The sequence below is a fragment of the Gobius niger genome (genome assembly GCF_951799975.1).
Source record: "Gobius niger genome assembly, chromosome: 15".
Taxonomy (NCBI): domain Eukaryota; kingdom Metazoa; phylum Chordata; class Actinopteri; order Gobiiformes; family Gobiidae; genus Gobius; species Gobius niger.
The window spans coordinates 8480167-8504572 of NC_136866.1; the positions used below are offsets into that span (position 1 = coordinate 8480167).

The 24406-nt window shown below is 44.1% G+C and overlaps 1 protein-coding gene across 2 annotated transcripts in view; it reads right to left on the minus strand.

The window, feature by feature from the left end:
• LOC306974747 (disheveled-associated activator of morphogenesis 1-like) overlaps positions 1-23712 on the minus strand; it is a 38810-nt gene extending 15098 nt beyond the window's left edge. For both annotated transcript variants that reach the window (XM_079572129.1, XM_079572128.1), the window contains exons 1-4: positions 23575-23712; positions 12880-13184; positions 4281-4521; positions 2319-2408 (exon numbers count right to left, since the gene is read on the minus strand). In XM_079572129.1, the coding sequence (XP_079428255.1) occupies positions 2319-2408; positions 4281-4472 (282 nt within the window). In that variant the 5' untranslated portion in view covers positions 4473-4521; positions 12880-13184; positions 23575-23712. The remainder of the gene's footprint in view (positions 1-2318; positions 2409-4280; positions 4522-12879; positions 13185-23574) is intronic.
• Between the last annotated feature and the right edge of the window lie 694 nt (positions 23713-24406).

Consider the following 24406-nt stretch of genomic DNA (forward strand, 5'->3'; position numbering starts at 1 on the left):
AAACTCTAAGAGCGTCGAAACATCTTCAACGCAAACAACCCAGTCTAGTCGACAACGCTGTAATCCTTTATGGAAAACATCTGTACGACTGCGACACAGACAAGTCATTTTTCATGGTTTTACCCGCTCAGGTGCCAGGCCAAAGCAAACTGCAGCTCAGAGGGACTTATCTTGGGTAAATGGGGACGTTTTTTAAGTGTGTTTGCCAAAGAAACCAAAGGCCTCATTTTGCCAGTGAACTCGTACGTCCCACACTGACCCCACCTTCTCCTTATCAGGCCTTTGCCTCTGATGCAGCTGCACCTGTGGAGCCAGAGCCTTCCTGTTTGACTTGGAGCAGTGTGTTTCCCCTTCACGCACTATGGGCGATCTGTGGTGCTGCGGTGATGATGTCTGGGACAGAGCCAGAGCTGCTTGTTGCAGAATCAGCGATTTTCATGGCCGTCTGTCTCTGTGTGGCAGTGCAGCGACCGATGAGTCAGCAATATTCCCCTTCACCTTGTAACCAACGCAACACCCACTTATGAACAATACAGCTTCATAGTGACTTTATTCTTTGCTGCTTTGCTTCAAATGAGGCCACACAAACTGGGACACTTCTGGCGTTAATTCAAGATGGTGAAACATCTGTTTGAGCGGAAGCCATACGCGACAGAACAAGACAAGGAACAGGTAATGAGGAAACAAACTGAAGTTATGGGTAATTAGTTCACCTCAGTAACCAAATACACTGAGTCTGGACACTTTTAGCTTAGTCAAAACTTGAAAGGTTAAGGTTAGGATTACAGATCGACTTAGTCATCATGCGGGACATGTATTACTCTAAAATGGCTGCGGGTGAAGCCTTTGCTGTGGCAGCGTCAGCGGGAGGCACAGCATCAGGTCATTTAACCTCAAACAGGCGCCTGCGTTTTCACGCGGAGAGAGGACGAACAGCTGACGGGCCTTTTATCACAACCAAAAGACGTAATGAAATGTGACACGGCCACGGAGCTGCAGAATGTATTATGGCTACACAGACGCTTTGATGGGACAGGTGCATGACCCGTGTAAAAACGGGGGTCTTAGACGGGATAAACTATACTGTTACAGCGTACGTCTTTTGATACAAAGAATGAGGTCTGTAAAAGTAATTAATATAAATCGCAATACAATCTGATGCCTGAATTGACTCTGTGCATAACTTCAAATCATAGCAACGCTGCCCAAGAAGTGACTTCCTGTTTCAAACCAGCACACCAAAATAAAAGCACCATCTTATTCATTAGTTCAGCAGTTCATTAGTTCAACTTTCTTTCTGCCTAACTATTAACAGACAACCCACTTAAAATGCGTGTATTTAATTATATTCTTGTAATGTTGCAAGCACCGGCTGAACTAATGAATGAGACGAGCTGTGTGCTTTTATATTGGTGTGCTGGATCGAAACAGGAAGTCACTTCTTGGGCGGCGTTGTTAGGATTTGTAGTTATGAGTCAATTGGGGCTGCATCAAACAGTACAAGCCAAAAAGCGATTAATTATATATAAAACTGACCATTTAGGACCATTGTTATTTTCTTATGGGCGTATCCCTCATTTTCTCATCCAGCTTGTGTCACTCTGAGCCGTTCTTCGTGGTGGGCTTTGAAGTGCATGCAGAGCAGTCATGCAGTAATGTGGAAAAAGCGAGTGTGATTGAAGCGAAGTTAACTGGCATGTTTGAGAGCATGAGAAAGTGATGCCTCCTTCCTTTGAGGCTGCTGCCTGTGTCAGCATGTTCGACAGAGCAGCGTCTATTAGGCCTGTATGATCCCTGTTAACACGTTATCAGGTTTACGGCTGTTACGTGTGCGTATGTGTCCTCGTAAAAGTTGATATAACGTCTCTGAGAGGATTTATAAACATCTGTTCAGCAAAAACGCCAAAGCCGGTAATACCCGTTCAGACAAATCCACCTAAGTCTTGTCTAAGCATTGTAATTTTAATATTATTTCCTCTATTTATTTTGAAAACACTCAAAGACGGGGATAATTTTAGATCACTTTCATCCAATGCTGAAACGTATTAAAAGATTTTCGCAGCATTACGAGAACTGTGCTTTGATTTTTCCATCTTCTACGCTGCGACTTTCACCTGACGTCAAAGGCAGACTAAAATAATCGTACGCATTCCTGAAATATCCAGACGTCCTGCTCGTGCCGGGATGTGCTGACGTAGGGACAGTGCAGCAGATAAGAACAAATCAATGTTAAACAGATCGCTCGGGTATTTGATAGTACGTCGGAGCATGCGTTCAAGTGGCTTGTTTTAAGATGAAAGATAACACTGCGCTCGTACCTTCTTTTTGCTACAGTAGATCTGCCATTTCTTCTCAGCCGGAAGTGCAAACATGGCCTCTCTGTGCTTCTCCGTGAGGTCAAGCTCATCCTAAAAAAAAAAGAGGAAGAAAATATGGTTAAAATCTGTTATATCTTAGCATCATTTCATGTAGTTTCGGTGCATAATGCAGATTTTTGTTTCATTATCGCTGGCTACGTCCTCAGCCAAAGCAGCAGCAGAAGCCGCATGAGTGTCAACATCGAGTTATGAAATGAGTGAATGAAAAATGATTCGTTTTGACCCTCAGTTCAACAATGATCCGACAGCCAAACCCTCTAGGGCCGGCCTACCTGTGCGTCTGTTTTAACAATGAAAGATCAGCAGGTTCCCTCATTGGAAACTCAATGAATCTGAACTCCGAGGTCTTGTCTGGTTTATCTGTGAGTAATGGCCCAAAGAAAAGGGGTGTGGCTTCTTTTCTCAACATGTGGTAATCACAAACATCTGGAGCAAACATGCGTCACAATGAAAAACAGACACAGAATGAGGCTGTGAGGGCCACGGAGTCCGAACACAGAGAAGAGGTAGTGACTAAAGATGATGATGTCGGGGTTTTTTCTGTCCAGTTACATCAAGTCCTATGTTCGCCAAGTATCAAACAGTTTCTTGAGTAATTATTAGGGTCACTACTGTTACACTTAACTTAGTACATACAGCATTTTGGCTATTCTACTCTTTGCTGCTCACGCCCTGTCTGGAAAAAGCTTTCAGGATTTGTATGTTGTTAAAGACGGACCCATTAGTCCTGAGGCCTTGGAAATCAAAGTAATACTTTCGCTATTTGGATGCATTAGTGACTTCTCTGTAACTGAAGACTTCATCAGCAGAAGTCTCGCAACAGAAGCACCATCTGTAGTGTTTGCTGCACTGGTTTTGAGTTTGATCTCATTTGAAATCAAAACAGTTGTGAATTGAACTCTTCCATGCCTTTTTCTACGAGGCACAGTGACATACCACATTGAAAGACTTGTCCTTGTGAAGTAATATCGGTCACTGAGTAAAATAAGAGCGTGTAAAAAGTGCAAACATTCCTAGTCTTACACGGTCTAAATGTAAAATATGTCTTCTTTTTCTTCACTTGTCTCGTAGGTTTCTGGAAAGTCTTTAAAAAGGTCAAAGGTTGAGTTTAACAGGTTGTAACGGAGCAGAGACGTCCAAAACTTATTCCACAGAGTCTTGTTTTCATTTTGCACGGACAAGGGCAGTTCAACTATGTCGAAGTAAAAGCACGTGGCTATTTTCCCTTGGTAAACAGGGCAACTGAATGCCCCCTTGTCGTTGCACTCAACTTACTCAATTATGTCTTCATAAAGAGCAGGAGACAAAAACAAGCAATTAGCAGATGGTAAGGGCCAAGACACGAGGGGTCTTTGAATGTGCTCAACTGAAGTGAAAAAATGTCATGCTTAGATTACTGTGGCAACCATGGGAGAGGAAAGTGGGGCAGGAGAGAGGTGAGCGCGACAAATCAGGAGTGACAGTGAGACAGAGAGAAGCAGCGCTGGCCTTTAGCTCCTGTAGCTGCTCACCATGGAGGAAGAGTCTATTCACTGACTTGATGTAATCGCTATGGTAAACAGGACCAGGACGGAACGTGTTTGAGATGTACATAGACAGTAAAACTGAAAGGGCTCAGACTTTTAGACTTTAGACTTCAGACTAAAGGACAGTGGGGTTTTACAGGTCTGTCAGCATAAACATTCAACTAGTGAGAAGTTAAATCCTTAGGCTAATACATGTCTGAATAAATGAGCTAATATAGATTATGTTTGGTGAATAATTTGTCTCCATCTGTGTGAACCAGGTCAAAGCAAAACAGGTTTCACCAGGATTTGACATTAAGCAGAAATATTTGACATTAAGCAGTTGAACACTCCTCCCTCAGACTGATAGTAAAGTATATGTTCATGTATTTCTTACCACCAGCTCAGAGAACATGCTGTCCAGCTCATCGTAGCCGGGCATGGGCAGAGCGGGCTCCATGGCCTGCAGGGCGAAGTCCTCCCTCAGCTTGTAGGTGATCTCTGGGTGGTCGCTGCTGCTGTTGAAGCAGCAGAAGATGAAGGAGAGCCCTCCACGGCTCCCGCCGCCTCCGCGTTTGCGCGGGGCCATGGCTGCGCTGTGCTCCTGGGCCTGTGCAGCGCGGCCGCGTCAGAGAGATCTGCAGGGAAGGAAAAGAGGCTGTCAAACATGTAAACAGAGTGGGAGAAAATGTTACTTATTTGCAGCTACAGTTTCCATGCTCAGAGATTAAACCTTTTGCCAGAAAATGGGTAATGGCAGAGTTTCAATATTTGAAGGGAAAGTACAATGGCTTCCATTACTGAGGAGGAGCGCTGAAAGATTTAATTATGTAGTTTATACAATAGGCCCCTGTGAGAGAGTGAGCACAGAAATGGAGGCTATTATTTCAAAGATTGGTTCATTACTCCCACATTCATGTGCTCGTCCTCCTATTCACATTGAGCCGTCCTAATGAGGAATAATGGAGTAATTACAACCTTTGTCAATATTTAAAATGAGCCACGTTAGCAAGAACTAGCATTAGACTTAACAACTGCAGTTCAATCAGGTATTTAACTAATGCGTACAATCCAGCCTGCATGATATAAATACATCATGTACATCTGCCAGAAATGGCCAGCATTACAGAGCAGGGCTGCACAGTCCAACTGTGGCTGTCCTTGTCTGAAGAATGTTTCCTCTTCTTACTTATTTAAACAGGTGACAGAGTAGGTTTTAAACAAAACATGGTCATAAGTTGCCAAATATGCATATCAAACAATAATTGAAGAAGTGGAGCAGTTTGTGTATATGAAACGGTTTAGAGTTGCCACCTCACTCTGCAGACAGATGTGAGAGTAAAAAGGTCTGAATGTATTTTCTATTGGTGGCCAGCGACAGCCCACAACAAACCCTCCCTGTGACCTCTCCCAGACTTCCTCTGAGTCTGAGGCTTTGGTCAGACAGCATCAAACACACTAAATTTAACCTAGTCAAGTCGCTCGGTGCATCATTTAGCTTTAACTGACCGGGGACACAAATGAGAACAGCGCACACACAAATTACTGTTTTGTGGGAAATCAAAACTTGGGCATAAACCGTCACTATCTGAATTTAGGTCTGGTTCCACTTTGGTTTTCCTGTCTGGTAGAAAGCGCTTTTTCAAAACACCAAAATCATCTATTATTGTATTATTTCACTAAAACATGTTTCCTACCGTTTCTAAGACGACAAAACACATCCCCGTTTCTCACACACCCTGCTGAACTTATGGGAGGCTTAAACAAGTTGAAATGCAGATTTGTAAGTGGATATTTTTGGATAGAAGTGTGCTCTTGGCGTTTTAATCACACAGCACTAGTGTCTCTGCAGCTGACAACGACATCCATTGTGAAGCATGACCAAACGGGGCACATTTATTATGATCCTGAAAAAGTGGATAGCAGAGATCTATGGCCCCCGCATGACGCCTGGGGTCAACTGGCCACACATGGGACACGCAGCGGCCCCCTCTTACCAGCACGGCCCATTGTGTATTTATTTTGACACATCCTCGACTTTTCCAAATAGACTACCACCAGGGCTCGGCTTCACACTCGCTGTCTATTCTCGCATAAAGGGAAGAGGTCTTTTGAAGCGCTCTCTGACCATATTTGTCCAGTACCAAGCTGCCCCCCCCCCCAATCCCTTTTTCCATTAACTAAAGCTACAACGTCGTAAACTTTGTGTAAATCAAGACGAGCTTTGAAAGGGTTTCACTCTCAGCTCTGCCATCTCAGAAAGCACAAGGCAGAAGCAAGTTACTTATGGCCTGGTCAATGTTGGGAAAGAATGTGGTGTGAAATAACTGTGTAAAACTGAACATATTTGGATTATGACAGCAAGATATTGATTACTGACTTTCATTGGAGCCATAGAAATACACAGTTATGCCTAGGGCTGGGTACCGTACAAAAAAATCGATACCGGTACATTAACAATACTTGGTTTTCGATACCGATGTGTTCATTTATTCCTTTGCCTTCCTTATAATGTCTTTTGCATTTGTATCATTCGTTTGAGGTGAAACAACCAAGACACGTCTTTCAACTACAAAAGTTTTTCTTATTTTTTATATCCCAGTTTACCATTTTTTCCATGTTTTTCCCCCCAAATGTGTCTTTTGTTTTCAATTTTTTCTTTCAATTTTGCTCTAAATTTTCCCAGGTTTCCCGCCCATTTAAAAAAAAAAAAAGTTTTCCCCCAAATTTACCATATTTTTTCATTTTTTTGGGGGAGCAATGTGTTTTTGCCCCAATTTTCCGAAAAATTTCAACATTTTCCAAATCTCCCACCCATTTTTTTTTCTTTTTTTCCCCCAAATTATAAAAAAAAATCCAATTTTCCCCCCAAATTGTCCCACATTTTTTCCAGTTTTTAAAAAAAAATGTCAACGTGGATTTCACTTTTTTTCTCTTAAATTTTGTTGAACAACAGCACCAAAACATGAATATAAAGACTTAATATTTCTTTTCGGTACCTGCTTTTGATATATATATGTATATTGTTTTCATTTAACGGCACCCAGAAATAGTTATATCAACGTTTCCTTTTTATATATTTGATATTCACTTTCACAGTTTGAATAGGACAGTATTTGCCGGGCAGTTTCGTTCACAAAGAAGCCCACAGATATCGGCCTTTACAGAAATGGCACATGCCGTGTATAGACATATGTATAGTGTGCAGAGGCAGGGCACTTTGCACATTGTTTCTCTTGAGTAATTGTTAACTCGGGCGCTCTGACATTAGCCCCGGAGGTTGTCTGTCAGACTGAGGGGCCTGTCGGGACAAGAGGACATTCCTGTCATTTCCAGGTGATCCGTGACCCTCGGTGCCTCTGCTAATGCCAGCATCACCCCACCTGCTCCATTCACACGAGCCGTACGGCCAAACCGCTCCTCGCCGCGCAAACAAAGACCGTTTCCCAAATGGTTTTCAACTTGTACGGACCGGGGCGATGATGCATTTCCATGTTGACGCCTGACTTTTGCCCCTAGTGGAGAAACTCGTGCGAAACGAAAATTCCTTTGCGCAGCTTCAGCACGCCTCATCCCTCCCGAACTCAAACAAACACTCGGCCCCTTTGTCTCGACAGATTTGTAACCCCAGATTGCCTTGTTGTTTTCTTGACCACGAGGTTTGAATAGTGACCTGGCCCCGGCCCAGACTGTAAAAAGACTCCTGTGTTTGGAAAATGGGAGTCCGCGGCGGTGCCTACTGAAGACCTCTCTGCTGAGCCAGTGCTGTCAACCGGAGAGAAAGCAGAAGTGTGTGGGGAAACAAAGTGCAAAAGATAAACAAAGATATAGTTTATCCTATGGGAAAAGATTTGGTGTGAGCATGAGTGGGGAAAGAAGCTGGTCTTTGAGGTGCGACGAGTCCTGGTTAAAGGACAAAATGTCGAGTATTTTTAATAGTATTCACTTTTAGTAAATTTGACATCTTTTAAACACAGCTCAAAGGTTTAACGTTGTCCAATAAATGTGATTACCAATAATGTACAAGTTTAGTGCTTTCAGACATCAGACTAAAGCTAATACTGAAAGCAAAAGGTGCCTGATTTGCCTTGGAGAGAGAACACAGTGGACAGTCGTGCATTGGAAACAGATGTTCTGAGAAATGCAGCAGCTGGACTTTCTCCGCACTTTCTTTTAAATGTGTCTGATACGGCTAATACAGTCGACTCCTTCACTAATGCACTGGAGACGCGGCCCATCACCGAGGGTAACTGTCCCGCTGGTAATAACAGTGAAACAGCAGTCCATCAGAGTGTTTCACCTTCAAGGATTTCCAACTGAGAAAATCACAAACAAAGCAGTTATTAAGGTGGCACCGTGTCATTTCATTCTTTTATTTTGAGTATGTAGTATGCCAAGAACAACCCAACCCACTCCAATCTGTCAACGACAATACACTCAGAGAAAATAGACAGCTGCTTCCTTATTCAATTGTCTCAAAAATACCTCATCTGAGTGGCTTTTTCATGGCCAGTAAGACGTATCATCTTTATGGAGACTGCCAACTCCGTAGTCAAGTCCTCGTGATCTCAAATGCATGTGATTCCTACTAGTACTAGTTTAGCAGTTCATATTTTAGAGGATGAAGTCATTTTAAAAGTGCACTGAGAACTGAACCTTTATTTTACACCCAAACCACAAATCTAATCGCAATCATGTAGTACCAATCTGTGCAAGGTCAATGACCAGAGTCCCAGCCTGACGAATGAAAAAACAAAATATAAAACAAAGCAAAGGAAAAATATAAAATGGATGCGTGCTGCTATAGAGAAAGAGAGAAAGAGAGATCCAAACTGGTGGAGAGTGCAGCAGAGCTCCAGCTGTGTAATGGTGGACCGGGACATTTGGTGAACATAAGTTTAATCTTCTTTTCTGATTTAGGATTTAGGATGGATCAGACTTGTGATCAGATGCCCATCTCACTATAACGTTTCCACAGTAAAGCACTTGAGCCCAGTAGCACTGACACTGTTTTTACTCTGGTAAGTCTGAAACACACTGGGTAAATGTGGAGCATGTGACAGTAATGGCACAGAGCTGTGGCGTTGGGAGTGAAAAGTCCGCCCTGGGCTGCACTCATCACAAGAGGCTTACAGAAACCCCCAGGACGCTGCAGTGCAGTGGTCATTTATTTTGGATCAATTTGGACAGCTGCAAATAAAAGCATCAGGATTCACGCAGTGAGGGCCAGCAGTCGCTCCTTTCAACAACAGCGTCTGATGAAAACCAATCAGCACCTTCAGACAAAACACTGGTCTAACCCTGAAGTGGTGAAAGAACCTGGTCAAAACAAAAATATTTTTAAACAGCACAACTATTTCATGTTTGCTTGGACTTGCAAAGACAAAAGGTACTACTGCGATGTAAAAAAGAAATTCCTTGGCCTGGACTCAGTGTTAATTAACTTGATAGAGCAATGTTTCTCAAGCTTTTCATGCCAGGTTCCATTCAGAGTACGGTATACCACCAAATGTAAACTCAGTCTGTTAAGGAACTATATGAGGTCTATTCAAAGGTTAAACCAGGTCCAAAATAGGACTAAATATGACCAATTATAAACCAGGACTTACCCAAATAAAGGACAAATAAACAACATGAATTGTCTCCAAATGAAACAAAGGCTGAAGCTGCAGAGGTCCCCATACCACAATCTGAGAAACACTGGGATACAGCAAAGTAGGAGATGGAACAGAAAACAGGAAGATTCATATGCACATGTGCCGCAGCTCAGCCACTGAGCCACAGTCCAACAGCAGGACCTGTCTCAGGTTTAAATAAAGTCAACGGGATGATTGAGCAGCTCCATTGACTAAACACTCACACACATAAATCACTATTATGAAGTCATTGTTTACTCATTACATATGGCCGACACAGCGCTCACTTCTCTCCCTCTGCCAATTAGTGAATGGGACCTCAGTCCATAATAATGACTTGGACTCACAGATGGAGTCGCCTTGGTTAAAAAAACAGCTGACTGGTATAGTTTAGATGAGACAGAATCAATATCTCTTTTGACAAACAGGAAGTGGCCAAACCCATCCAAATTCTGAAAGCAGTGGTGGCCCTGATACTTCTGCGTGGATCATGTGTTACAGTGTTGTGTGAGTGGGGACATGACAAAGCCACAGCCTCAAGAGAGCGGTGCTGTCACAAGGCCTGGGGAGAAGGAATCAACTGGTTCACATTACAGGATTAACATGAGAGACTGAGAGAGAGAGAGAGAATAGAGAGAAAGACAGAGGCGGCGGCGGCATGAAGGAAAGGTTTCTTCCTCACACACAGTTAACACACAGGCGCTGCTGGTCCGGCAAGTTCAGCCCTTTGAAGTCGTATCACTGAACTCAAACCTGACACTGTTGTGCAAAGTTTGGCAATCAGATAAATGATGATGAGGAATGACCCAGAATACAGACGTCATGAGGTTGTGGTGGAATGGATGAACCACAGAACAACAGCGCAGTAAAAAGAAGAAAAAGAATTGAAATAAGCAGGTACTTTTTTGTGCGTGTCATTGTGTAACCCGTTTGGCCTTATGACTCTCCGATGGCCGTGCCGCACAGACGCTAATCTAATTGTTTCCACATCCTTCCTCATTACGCTGACTCGTGGTCTTCACACGTTTCATCTCGAGACATTATCCCAAAAGTGGTGCGCTCTGTGATGACTCAGATTAGTGAGGGCTGAGGAGCTGCGGCCACATCTGTTTGCGACGGGCCGCAGTTAGTAATCGGGTTTAACAATCAGCGAGGAGCATCACCGGACGAACAGGGCCTGAGCGAAAGAGAGACCATGGCCCGCTCGACGCAGTAACGCCGGCTGATAAGACGAGATTGAATCGCAGTCGAAAGATGATGATAATGAAGTCCTGCTCCTGCCATATGGGCCACGTAAGAGCATGAAAGGCTAAATTTGGAAGTTAGCCTTTGTTTGATCTCGCTTCAATTCTAGACCTAGTTTTATCTCATTAAATACAGCACATGGAGAGTCACACATTAACTGGGTCAGAACTTGGCTCACCGTCCTACATTACTTCAAACTGACTGCTATTTTAAAACAACCTAAGCACCATCATTCAGGGCGACTCCCTTTTAAGTTTTGCGCACATGGCTCGTCCCGGCGGGGCCAGAGAGCGTGCATTTGGGCCTGGGGAGTGCAGCGTCTGAAATGCGGGGAGGACAGAGATGAAACGGCAGGTTTTTTAAGAGGCAGCTCCGAAGCGCACAGCCTCGTCCAACCCGTTCCTGCAGACGCTCACTCCCCCCCCCCCACTCTCTCTATCTAAATATCTCTCCCTCACCGTGTTAGCATTCTTCCCCGGGTGAGCCATACGAGTGAAGGTTAGACGCGGGGCAAAGTCGGAAACCGCCGAACATGCAGCAATATCCGCGCCAGGACTTAGTTTAATGGTCTCGGTTGGTGAATTGGCTGCTTTCCAAGAGTGAGGAGAAAATATAGAGTAAAAATAGCGTCAAGACCACTTCAGAGTAAACGTGAAACGTACATTTAAATCATGTGACGTGGCAGTGGTGAGGAGTTTACCTTTGGATAATGAATTACAAGCCTAAACATTTAGACACAATGGAAGCAAAAGAACACCTTGCTTTGTAATGGTAATATATGACTCTGCTAAAAATCCAGGCTCAAAGGAGTTTTTCTTCTGCCAATGGTGCCAGCTCAGCTCAGAAAAATGTTTGGAAGCACATCTTTAAAAAACAAATGTTACAAAACAAAAGCTGGCAAAAAATAGACTTTGTAGGAGGGAGGAACCTGTGTGCGCAGATGGTGCTCACGACTCAATAACGTGAGATCCATTATCTGCCATTTCCATAGTGCAAACTCAGCAAAACAATCAATAAACCAATAGATGTCAGGAGAGCGGTGCTTCCTCGTCACCAAAGGCCCATCATGAACGACTCTCACACTGTATCAGAAAATAAATAACCATCATCAGCAAACATCATGAAACACAGCCATCGTAATAAGTGCGGCTGTAAATATTATTGTATCCCATCTGGGCACACTCCATATATTGGACTCAAATTGCTCATAAAACAGAAGTCCAGCGATGTAATCTCCCTCCAGTAAAAAAATAAATAAAAAAAATCTCCCTCCTCAGTTGCCATAGCGACCACAGCGGTGGGGAAAAGTGAGCGGTGCAAGCGGGGCTGGGGTGGGTGTTTTAATGTAAGCCTGTCTGCCCATTACATCGCCTGTAATCTGCAAAACGGGAGATGGGATTGGGTCCCGGTGGAACAACATCAAAACAGGATTCCAAATCGAGCTTGTGCCTGGTGCGGGTGGCGCTATGAAAGCAAAGACGCTAATGCACTCTGCGGGTGTCGTATAGGAAATGTATAGATCGGATGGGTCTGTGGAGTGGAATTTGAGAAGGATGACAGGAAACGGTGAAGGTGACTTTCCTTCTCGCTGACCTGATTCTGAGCACCCCGCCCCGTTACAGAAAAAAAAAGAAAAAAAGAAAAAGAAGCATGCTCCGCGCTCCCTCACACTCGCCTGACACTGATAACGGGGCTGCCACACCGCAGAGCAGCGCCGGTGGGAGGTAGCAGGGGGCGCATTTTTCTAGCACCAGATCACTGCATCTCTTACAGCCGCCTTGTCATTTGGGGCAGTCCCCTCGAAGAGAAAGAGCGGCCCCAGGGCTCGGTCGGTCGGAACACCCGTCAAGTCAGCGAGTGCCCTTCCCCCCCGGTTACTCTGGCAACAGGACACCTCCTAATTAGATAGACATGACACCATCACCTATGAGAGGAATCCAGCCTGCCTGCATCCTCCTGGAGTGATAACGCTAAAGCAGAAGCCCTCACTCCCCTCATTACGGCAGGGCTATCTGTCTACCGGTCACATGTGTCCGCAACACATTCCAGCCCGCAGATACCAACCCTCCACTCCCTTTTTTGCGAGCACACGATTAGATTCGGAGAGCATCTTACCCTGTCCAGGAGTCAGCATGCATTCCCGTAAGATCCTGGTCTCACTGCGGAGTCTCTGCGCGGTCGTTGAAATGAACGATGCGCTTCTCGTTCTGAAGCATTTCTCGTGCGAGGTGTGTGTTCCGCGCAGGTCGGGAGTTGTCTAATAGGCACCTTGGATGGAGGAGTCCTGGAGTCAGAGCAGGAGGGAAAAACCCCCACAGAAAGCAGGAGGTTGGATCTATTGTTGAGTAAAGCGGTAGTCCTGTCAGTGAATGACTCCTCCACAGCGTCACCTCCCGCTGCCCGTGTGTGTCCGCAGACTGCTGTAGGGGCACAGGGACAGGCACAGATGTTACTAGCTGCTCCAGGCCACACCTCTTTTCAACACTCCCCGCCCCGCGCTCCCCCTCCTCCTCCTCCCCCACCGCTCACTCAGCCTGTGCACAACGTGTTTAGGGTTTGTTTAGAGAGCTGCGGCAGGACAACAAAGCAAAAAAGGTGTGTGGGATTTGAGTGGCTATTGAGCGCATAGAGCTGGGGAAAGCGTGGCAGGACAAGTTAGCAGAAAAGTTTATGAATCAGCCAACTTGAATGAACAAACTGCACTGATTTGTTGTTATTTTTACTCCAATATTGCCCGTAGCCAATTTTTTGATTGATATAGGCCTGTAGGTCATTTTAAACCCAGTTACTGCCATCACAGAGACAACATAAGAAATACAGACAGGATTTCTATCCAAACAATCTTCCAAACACTCCCACTTGATTTACTGTCACTCTCTCACCGCCAATTCCTGACTTAAAAAACACATTTCACACACTCACGGTGCAACAACCTTTTCTAAAACCCCAAACCAGAACGTGGCATTCATTGGAACTACTGAGGAACTGAATCATGTCTGTGATATTGTTGACTGTAATCCATAAGATAATTACAGGTGTGTGCCCTTTGTTCCGTCGGACGTGAACTGAGTCAGGGCCTGGTGCAGGTGCTGACACATGTCATGGACCTGTCACTGGTTTCCTGAGCTCAGAGGTGTGTCGCGAAGCGCTGATGATTATCGAGCTAAAGCGCCTCACAGTGTCCTCTGTGGAGAGAGAAGCGTGACCTGGACGAGGCAGTGCCCCCAAAGGAAGTCACAAATCAGGCCAAAAAAAACAACATTTGACCTTTGCTCAATGACTCTGAGTGACGGCCCCTCAGCCTCCTTTACCCCTTTGCCCCGGGGTCCACAAATTAACTCACTTGCTTTACAAGACACTGTCGTTAGAACGGTTAATTATTTATTTGTAAAGTCTTTTAAGAACACAACTATGCAATAGAAAGACAATTAAACGGTTCAAGCCTATTTCAGTGTGGGATGACAGTGACTCAGGAGTTGGGAGGAAAGGAAATCTAACTTGTATGAGCTCAGATTGAGAATTAACCGCAACAGTATGCAAAATGCAAATTAGAGGCCGACCGATATTTTGGGACGTTAATTGGCCGATGCCGATATGCTTGGCCGATATTTTTAACCGATATTTTGGGCATATTTTCCAAATATCTGGTATAATCCTGTAAAAACAAATACTTGACCGCTCCAGCACTGGCAGAATTTATTTTATTACTTTAGGTGATCAAATCATAGCTTCTGTCCCAGCTTTAATTAGTTGTTGTTAGCATTAGCATATTGTTACTAGCCGCGGCATTTTGCACGGAGGTGGAACATGTGCATATTGACGGAGGTTTAGTGAAACTTGTGTTTACCAAACTTGAAGCTAACCAATTTTGTCTCACTTCCCCTTAGGCCTAGGGAGTTGTGGGAGGACTCGTTTTCAAAGCCCTGACTTTGCTCTTTCCAATGCTAATATCGTCTTTTTTCGGCGCTAGATCGACCAATAGCTGATATTGTAAAATCCCCAAATATCGTCCGGCTGATAAATGCAAATATCACACTTGAAATGAACTCTGGACGTCTCACCTGTTCCTTATAAATGCCATAATGAGGGAAGAGCAGACACCTGGCCATGGAACCGCTGAGCAGCCACTCACTATTACTTATGGTCCCTTAAGAAGCGGGAGGCACACAAACAAACACTTGTAATTCCTACACTGTTTGTCTGATTTGGATGTAAATACCCTCACATTAAAGCTGAAAGCCTGCAGTTTAAGCACATCATGGTTGTTTCATTTCATGCTCATTCTACAGAGCTAAAAAGATGAGAGTCGATGTTCCAATATTTACTGTCCTGACTGTAGCTTACCATTACTGAGAGTCTTATTATTTTCACAGACAGGATTTGAGAGGTTTGACGTTTAACAACTCCAGAGGTGTTCATACAGTATTTCAACAGTGGTAAAAGGTCCCAGGCGTGAGTGCAGAGCTGATAACAGTGAGGCAGAGCAGTTCAGGAGCCGACTCTGAAAAGAATGTCCTGCAGCTGGAATAACAGACAGGTCCGTTCCCATACCGACGGTGCTTCTGTTCGCTTCATGGATCCATGGGCACGGCACAGCGCGAGAACTGCACAATTTTGGAAGCATAATAACCATTTTTCTTATAAAATATTGACGGGATATTTTCTTGTTTGAAAAGAATCCTGCAATGACTAAATACGGCACACCAGAAAGCAGAAACGACGGGCTTTTCGGAAATCGTCAGCTTCGACATTATTGCTACGCCTATTTATTTACGACAATCTTTTGGAGCGCGATTTGAAACAGACTCCAGATGACAACACTTCAGCGAGAGAGCAAAGAAGCGTGGAATCTGATTGGATGCAGACGGAGGATGACCTTGGAAAGTTCGAAAGTGATTACAAGCTTTTATCCTCAGATTATACAGTTGTACAGAAGAGGAATCTGACAAAGCTTGGCGGGACTACTGTGCGTCGAGAAATACTTGGTCGAAGCAAAACAAAAACGAAGCCATCTCGGGGCGGTGTTTTTTAAAGATCGAGTTTATTGCAGAGTGTTAATGACAAGAAGAAGCTGAAGAGGGAGAAGTGAATGACAGCCCGGGCTAGGAGAACGGTTTGGCGCTGCTGCGGAGGAATGTGTGAAAAGGGAACGCTATATTATGGGCCGTATCATGTGGTGGACGGGCCGCGCTGTACATATGCTTTAATCCTGGGTGGGGCTTTGTGTGTAAATTCCAACCATCCAGCAGCAGCCCTTCCCCTGTCACAGACCCCAAGTATCCCATATTAAACGGCATGATTAGAAAGGGTCCCGCTGGGTTCTGCCACCCTCACCCAGGCTTGTAATTACCCCCCCCCTGGAAAAGAGGGTCCTGTCACAGCAGAAGCACGCCGGCTTCTGCTTCCAATAAGCCAATAGAACCACCGCTGTGTAGAGGCGGCTGCACCAGGGCAGAGAAGAGACAGCTATAATGAAAAAGCAACACAGTGGGAGCAGGAAGTATTCATATGCCTATATTTATTCCCATGTTTATTATGTTAAAGGCGACATGTCTTGCAAACCTTAAGCCATGTTAGAACACCCCTAGAATAGTATCTCACCTGTTTCAAGCAACACTAAGTAATCCTCTTTACTTTGGTGTCTTCTCCTTTGCTGCTTATGCGCTTTGATTTGTATTTCCTGGATTTTATTGTGTCATAGATAGGTCTGGGTACTGTTAAACGCTTAAGCGACCAGTCTGGTATTGGGAAACAAAAGGTTTAGTTACTACTGATATTGAAAAAAATAAAAGTATCGAAAGCAGGTACTGAAAAGGAATCTAAAATCTTTATAATCAAATTGTGATGCTGTTGTTCATCAAAATATAAAAGCAAAAAAAAATGTATAAAAGAAGCAAAAGACAAAGGTTAAGGTAAGGTTAAGGTATACTTTAAAAAAAAAAAAAAAAAAGTGGAAGAAATTGTGAAAACAATTGAAAAATGTGGGGGGAAAAATAAAACAAATAATAATAATAAATGTGGAAACATTTGAAAATTTGGGGGAAAATAGAAAAAAAAAAACATAAAAAAATGGGACACATTTGGGAAATTTTGGGGAAACAAAATGGGGGAAAAAATAAGAAAAACTTGAAAAGTGTTTTTTCCGCCCTCTGTAGTTTAAAGGGACTAGATGCAAGTTGGTTATTTTTATACTCGCTACTGCCACCTCAGGTCTTACGCGTAACTGCAGGTTCTATATTAAGCTCATGCATGACGGCACTTCAGACCCGAATTAACACCTTGTTGAGAGACAGTGCAGGATTTTAGAGGCAGTTGTGGTGAATATGTCTGGGCTCATTCTACACATTAGGACATTGCTGGAAGATGTAGGGGGAGGAAAATACTTAATTTTAACATATTTAAACTCTGTATAGTCCCTTTAAGGAAGTTTCGTGGTTGAAACAAACAAATTCTACAAATGCAAAAGAAATTAAATGGAAGGAAAAGGAAAAGAAATTACATTATTAATCTGTTTTATGGTTCTATATGACAAATAATTTCGTAAAGGTATCAAACAAAGTATTGTTCAGGTATCGGTATCAGCGGTACCCAGCCCTAGTCAAAGATAGACCATCACTGGACACGGCTGTGAGCAAAAACTGAAAACTTGTGTCCACTGCATTCCCTGACCACTTCACTGACTTTTTCTTACATAGGCAGGATTTCAATAGATGTAATGTAAAATGTCACCATCATGGATGATCCGAGACGTAAACTTCCTGAACCCGCTGCATGGCAAAGTGGGCAGCGATTTTCCCATGAGCCTCTCTGGTGCGGTGACATTGAGGAGACAATGGCAGCTGCGGTGAACGTGCTCGTTACGGATTGTCAGAATTTAAGGGTTCAAAGGCTGCGGCTGAACTTGCTGATCCCTCCAGATGTAGGCCAAGCTCATCGCCTTGACACTTCCTCTGGCGGAGTTCAGCGGAGATCCACGCGCAGCACGCAGTAATGAGGCCCGCAGCAGAGGTTCCGCAAACACACAAACAAAGGAGAGGAACTGTAATCCATGATAATCCAATCAGGACAGGCCCGCGCTGACGCTAAAGACAGATGTAAGGCACGCATTACCGACGTGGCACACTGAAAGATCCCTAAGGCCTCACGTGAATCTCAAACACGGATGTAATATTTGCTCCAAGAAGAGAGAAGAATGTTTGGGGGACTCGTCGTGGACACCTATTAGAAACGAGATGCGGGACAGAGGCCTTTTAAAGCTGTATAACTATCACTGTGACTGTGACTATCTGTTGCTGCGGCTGGTGACTGCTCTAGCTGTCTAGTGTGTTAGACTCTACAGCTCAGAGCAACGGCCTCAAACTTTACCCAAAGGAGCAAGGACGTCTTCTGTCCCTGGAGAGCGAGCACCGTGACTTCCCATAAACAAACCACTGAAAACTCACCAGATATGAAGGTGAAATTCAACAGACAAGTTGTTCAAGACTGAAAAAAAACAAATGTCTTAAACCTCCAAAATGAGAACCATTTAATAAACTGCATGACTGACATTACGCGCCACAATGACAACACTCGCTCACTCCACTAATGACATTATCGTGAGAGAATACAATGAACAACGCTAAATAGACGATCACCAACAGAGACTGTACTATCTTTATAAATATGCTCTTATTTAAATAAGTCAGGCCCACAACAAATCACATCCTCGTGCTTTGACAGACAGAGGAGAAAGAACCAAATAGCCACAACAGGGTTTTGTGCTTCGCCCAACAATCCTGTCAGGACGTGTTTTTGGTTGGAGGGATGATCCATGAGATTTTGTGTCTGGATGGACTGCAGAGGCTGAGGGACGTCATAACAGACAAAAAACAACAAAGTTTGCCCATCCCATGAAACAAACACTGTTCCCCAGGTTTTCTACAGGTCACCTCCTCCACACACACATGGACCGTATAGGAGGACATGTGACCTGATAAGCTGCTGTTTTGTTATTGTGTACGTTAAGCGGCAAAAGAACTTCATCCTCTACATACATATATTAATACTTGGTGTCCTGGATGAGGTCACAGCATCTTTAAGGTTAATCCTCTTTGTGTATGCTCTGGTAAGACGGTAAAGAGTAAACTCCTATATGTTAAGCCAGTACTTCCCAACCTGGGGGGACAGAGCTTTGTCTGGTCAGAGGGTCAGCTCATAAGTGACATTATTTTAGCAAATTAAATGGTTAAGAAGTCATCGAATATGACATAGAAAGGAGTACGGGTGCATAAAACAGTTTGAAAAAAAAAAAAAAAAGCTTATTGGCAATTATTTTTTACGTTTTGATTCATTTGTGGGGCCGCGCTTTTGGACCCCAGGGCGATCAGGGGGGCTTCAAGGAAAAAGATCTTGGGGTCACTGGGTTAATCCATAAGGATCCCAGATCATGGTGACCTGTGTTGCACCCCCAAGTCAGTGGGACCCCATTACCCTACTTTAATGTACTTTTTAAAATGCAGACTCATGCAGAATTCTCATTTCCTGCTTTACTGCTTTGAAAACGACCATTAATTATGTGAGCGAGACAAAGGCGGAGGGGCACACAGATTGAAGCATGAATCCCACTTGGCCTATTAAACCTCCTCCTCCTCTAAACAGCTCAGTGATGGGACCCTCCTCATACCACACACGGGACAGGGGCCACATGTCTTTGTTCAGACACACTCTGTCCTCGTCCTGCAGCCGCCTGGACACCACTCTTTCATTTGTCCATATTCTAAGGTTTGCCACACGTCACATTGTGCCATTCGCAGCATGATACTGGGCTGATCATGGCTCTTAACAGGGAAACAGAAGATTACATTCTAGTACAGATACTGGGGACTGAGAATGTGCTTAATCCAAATGTCAAAGGGGAACTTCATAGAGAACGTTGGTGTTTCTATTGTCTGTGAAGCCATAATTTTGCATGTCATAGAACAATAAAGTATCCTTGTATGGAACCCAGAAAACAGTCCTTCACCTGGAAGTAGCACACTCTGTCCCAAGTTCTCCTGAGAACAGCAACAAATTCAATCGGCCCTAAAATAACTTTTGGTGGGTCACCCAGTTGTGTTTATAGAGCCAGCACAGACCCGGGCTGGCTCCTCTGAGGCAGGTCACAGTGTGATGAGGTTATTAAAGCTCATTTACTGTTCATCAAGTCTGAATAAAGCTGTACATTATGTGCCATAAACCCTTGTTATTCAGCGGCCGTCTGAGAGCTGTCAGTTCAAAAGACATTCATTTAAAATCTGCCAGGGCTGAGTGGTTGCGCTCGAGACGGGGTCATGACCTCTGACAGCGGGACAATGCAGAGGTCAGGAGTCGCTGGTGTTGGGGGAGCTCATGTGCAGCCCCCATTTACTGCATCAGACGATATATCTGGTTTTGTATTAAGTTCACCAAATCCTACATCGTCACAGTAAAAGTGAGCTGTGCTGCATGTCCGGTCTTGTGATCGCTGTGGGCGGTGAAGCCACACACAGCCACACCAAACATAACACGACACCAAATGTTAGCCTGAAGGCTGTTTTTTTTTCAATCTCTATAAAATAAAAATGATTTCACTGATCAAGCTGTTGAAGCAAAAGAAGAAAACTATTTGGAGAATGTGAAGCTGTCCGGGGTGTGTCAACAAAGGCAGCTGCCCCGAGAGCCGAGGACAAGTGCACAGGCGCAGGGGGCAGCGGGGGGCAGGGTGTGGCAGCAAGGGGTACTATAGCAACAGAGCAAGCTGTGGCAGCAAAGAGATGCTAAATGAAGCCATTGTCTGGCCCAAGTGAAGCACACCGCGCAGAGAATGGTACATTCACACAGTCATACAGGCCCATTGTTACGGCTGGACCTCAGAGAGCTGCAGGTCCACAGCGAATCCCACAGCATCCTCTGCACTTCAGAGAGACACTGGAAACAGCAGCAGCACAAAGACACAATTCACCCAGTTATAGGTCACTCACACAATGACAGCAGCAGCTTTTTGTAGCGGATTATACGGACACAAACAAACATATGCTGCATATTATAAAGTATGTCAGATTATCATAAAAAACAGGTCATTCCTACCGCTCCCCAAACTTTAAATCATAGGCCGCCGTGCTACAGAGTTCGTCTGTGGAGTTTGCCCAGTCATTTCTGGTTTGCTGAGTTAACAGTGGCTTGTTGCAAACACTACTTTAGAGACACATAGTACTTACGTGTGGCTTAAATACTACACACTCCGCAGGGAATGCATGGTTTAATTTACAACCTTTTGCAATATAATCATGAGAAAAAGCTCCATACAAATCAGCTTCCACTCCATAATAGTTTCAAATCGATAAACACAAAAAAAAATGCACTTTTAGTCTCAAGTTTACATACCTCACTCTATCAGCTGTGCAGGTTGATTAACTGTGCGTTTACAACAGCACACTCCTAATTGCCTGCCTTGGGGGGTCAGTGGAGACAGCAGTCAGACACCTGCCTGTGCACATTAATGCCAGCAACATAAAGGCGCCTGATGACATATGGGGGTCTCAGCTGTGTAAAAGAGCCTTCAAATTATATCCGCACATAAAAAATAATTAGTCTAAAGCCATAGTTGTTATGTAGCCATTTCCGCTGTCAACATTAGGCCCTAACGCTAGCCGGCGCGGGAGGCCGGACTGTGAAACTCAACACGGCGGTCATTAACTTGCCCTCAGAGCTGCAGTGGTGCCGCCTGTGCTGATGGACGCTGCTCTGCCACTCTGACTGTGAACTCCTCTGTGTGTGATATCGATGTCCGCGCAGCATGTTGTGATGAATGGGCTTTAAATCATGAATGTGTTATTATGGGCCACCTATCAGGGCACGAGCTGGAACAGACGAAATGTGCTGTAATCACTATACTGTAAATGGAAGTATGGATCCACTCAAGCAAACAATTAAACGATTATCTATACACAGCACAGCAACAGTTTTCCTTTCAGTTTCTCATTTCTCAGGTGATCTGCTAGAATTTCTAACAAACCTCTCATTCTCTCCGGACATGGGAACAGAAATGAAAGAGTTTTGTTCTGAGCTTCCTCATATTTGGGGCAATCCTCCCCTCTTCAGTTTTGTTTCTGTCTCCCCAGGAGTAAACCGAGGGTGGACAATGTGGCGAATGCTGTTGCTGTCCTCTATGAAACTGCTAAATGCTTCGACTTTCCAGTGTTCAGGAGTGTGTTTTTGCGCAGCGGGGAGTGCTATGTGTTCAGGGCTGTAATCACAGAGGGATGACATGAACCGTCCACAAACAACCGGTGCCAACAGCGTAGATAGACGGTAGCTGCGTCGCCCGGGGCTATTCTGGTGTTGACGAAACAACGAGATAACATATCACTTTACAAAAGGCGACAATGCTAGCGCACACCTGCCGCAGGTCCTGCAGAGGCCACAACAAACAACCCTGTTCCCTGCACAAGACAGACATACACGGTTAACTACACAAATATTGACAAAGCAGTTAAAAGTAGGTTCAAATGTATAAAAAACTTGCTTGTATGATTTATTTTCAAGCCTCTGAACAAGAATATTTCCACATGTCTGAGGAAAAACTCTCTGCTTTGTCAGCGTTTACACTTCTAGGCTACATGATGTCTTTGTCAGTTTGTGTTTGTGGGACTTTTACACACTTGCGCAGTACCATATGAGGTGGCTGCGATGTTGACAGTGAAAACATGTTTGCAGATCACCCCGGCTGCACACACAGAGAGCCATCTGACACAAAGCAGCAGCCCATGCAAGCACCTACAGGCCCCCTCGGAGATTTAGAGCATTTTAATTCTCCGGAATGCAAGTCCTTTTTCTGATAAGACTGTGCGGCGTGAGCTCACTGGAATAATCTCTGTGTAGTGCCCTCTGACCTCAACAATTACTCCATGTTTTTTTCTAAAGTGACTCATTCCTCTTCCGGGCAGCGGTGCAGAGCAGTAACACATTGGATTATTGAGTGACAACAGGTGAGGTATTGCATGTCTCCAAGCCTGCAGGGACGGCACCTTTATAAAGTGTAGAGTAGCAGCTTTGGGCTTTATGGTGAGGATGTGACCTCCTTTCAGAAGTTACAGATACAGGGGAGACGGTGAGCTGGAAACACTGTAATAACAAAGGTATAACATGTGAAATAGGCATCGCTTTAAGACAAAGACACAGGCTGGTAATTCTTGCACAAGCCACCAAGAGCCTACAGCAATGAGATATTGATAATAACTTTATGCATCTGACTGACAAGCCAAGTTATTAAAGATAAGGTTACCCAAGGCTAAAATATTTTACACTCAAAGGGAAGAAAGAGTTCATCTGGATGCCATCATTTACAGGCAAATATTCTGCTGCGCATTGAGCACTGAGGAAAGAAAACATCTCTCATGACATCGGCGTCTCTGTAATTTGCTTTCTGCGAGGCATGAGAGGAGAGGTCAGCTCGTGAAGACAACACTGGCATCGAACAGTTTGCAAAATACATGCAAATGTCACCCGACTCCACGCGCTCTGCACCCGGAGCAGAGAGAAACGGAGAGAAACAGAGAGAAACAGAGAGAAGCGCCACCAACTCAATTAAAAGTGTCAGGAAAAGGCGCAGGAAAATCAGTCACATCGACCACGACAACCGTGACGGCTGCAGATCTGATCACACAGACACGCACAGACACAGACACACACCGGGCCGAGGTCAGCTCCACCTCAATCACACGAAACTGACCGGTGTGGCGATCTCCTCCTCCGGCGCGCTTTGTTTCCAACATCATGGAAAAAAAAGTTTCGCTCAAAAGAAGAGTTTCTTACCTTAAAACGTCGAACATATTCCTCCCTTCGCGCAGCCGCGATCTAATGAGGGCAGAAGCTGAAGCGAAGAAAACAGCGCGGGGACGGATAGGAGATGATTAAACTGCTTGGCCCGGGGCGGCGATGTGAAGTCATCGACACGCTACACGGCCAGTGCGCATGCGCCGAGCTCTCGCGCTGTTGCATTGTGGGTGTTGTAGTCTTGCATGATTTTGAGGCCTTACAGTGAAAGTGAAAGCAACGTCTAATATTATGATATTAACGATTTGATGTTCAAGTATATCAGTGTTAACATATTTTAATTTAGTTTTAGTTTTTTGACAAAAATGTAATTCAATTTTAGTCTAGTTTTAGTCGACTAAAATTGCAAGTAAATATAGTCGACTAAATTTAAGACATATTTAGTCGACTTTGCATTTATAATGTTTATTATAATCATATTTAATCAAGGTCTTCTGTTTTATGGAGCTTCTCCCACATGAACAAAGCTCAGAGCTGCTCCTTTGGCTGAGAATTTAAATGATATGAGGCTCTTTCAGACGGTCAATAGAAGTTTGGATGATTTTAGTCCCTCCTTTTTATTTTTATTTAGTCTTATTTTAGTCGACTAAAATATCTGGACATTTTAGTCATAGTTTTAGTCTCATGAAAAACTTTTAATTTAGTTTTAATCCACTCCAATCACTTTGACTAAAATTAAGACTAAATATTCTAGTTGACGAAATTAACACTGAAGAAAATGTGTTGAAATTGTGTGCGCATAAATGACTTTCCAATGTTACAGCCATAGCTAATATTAGACGACATGATCCAAGAAAATAATATAAAACAA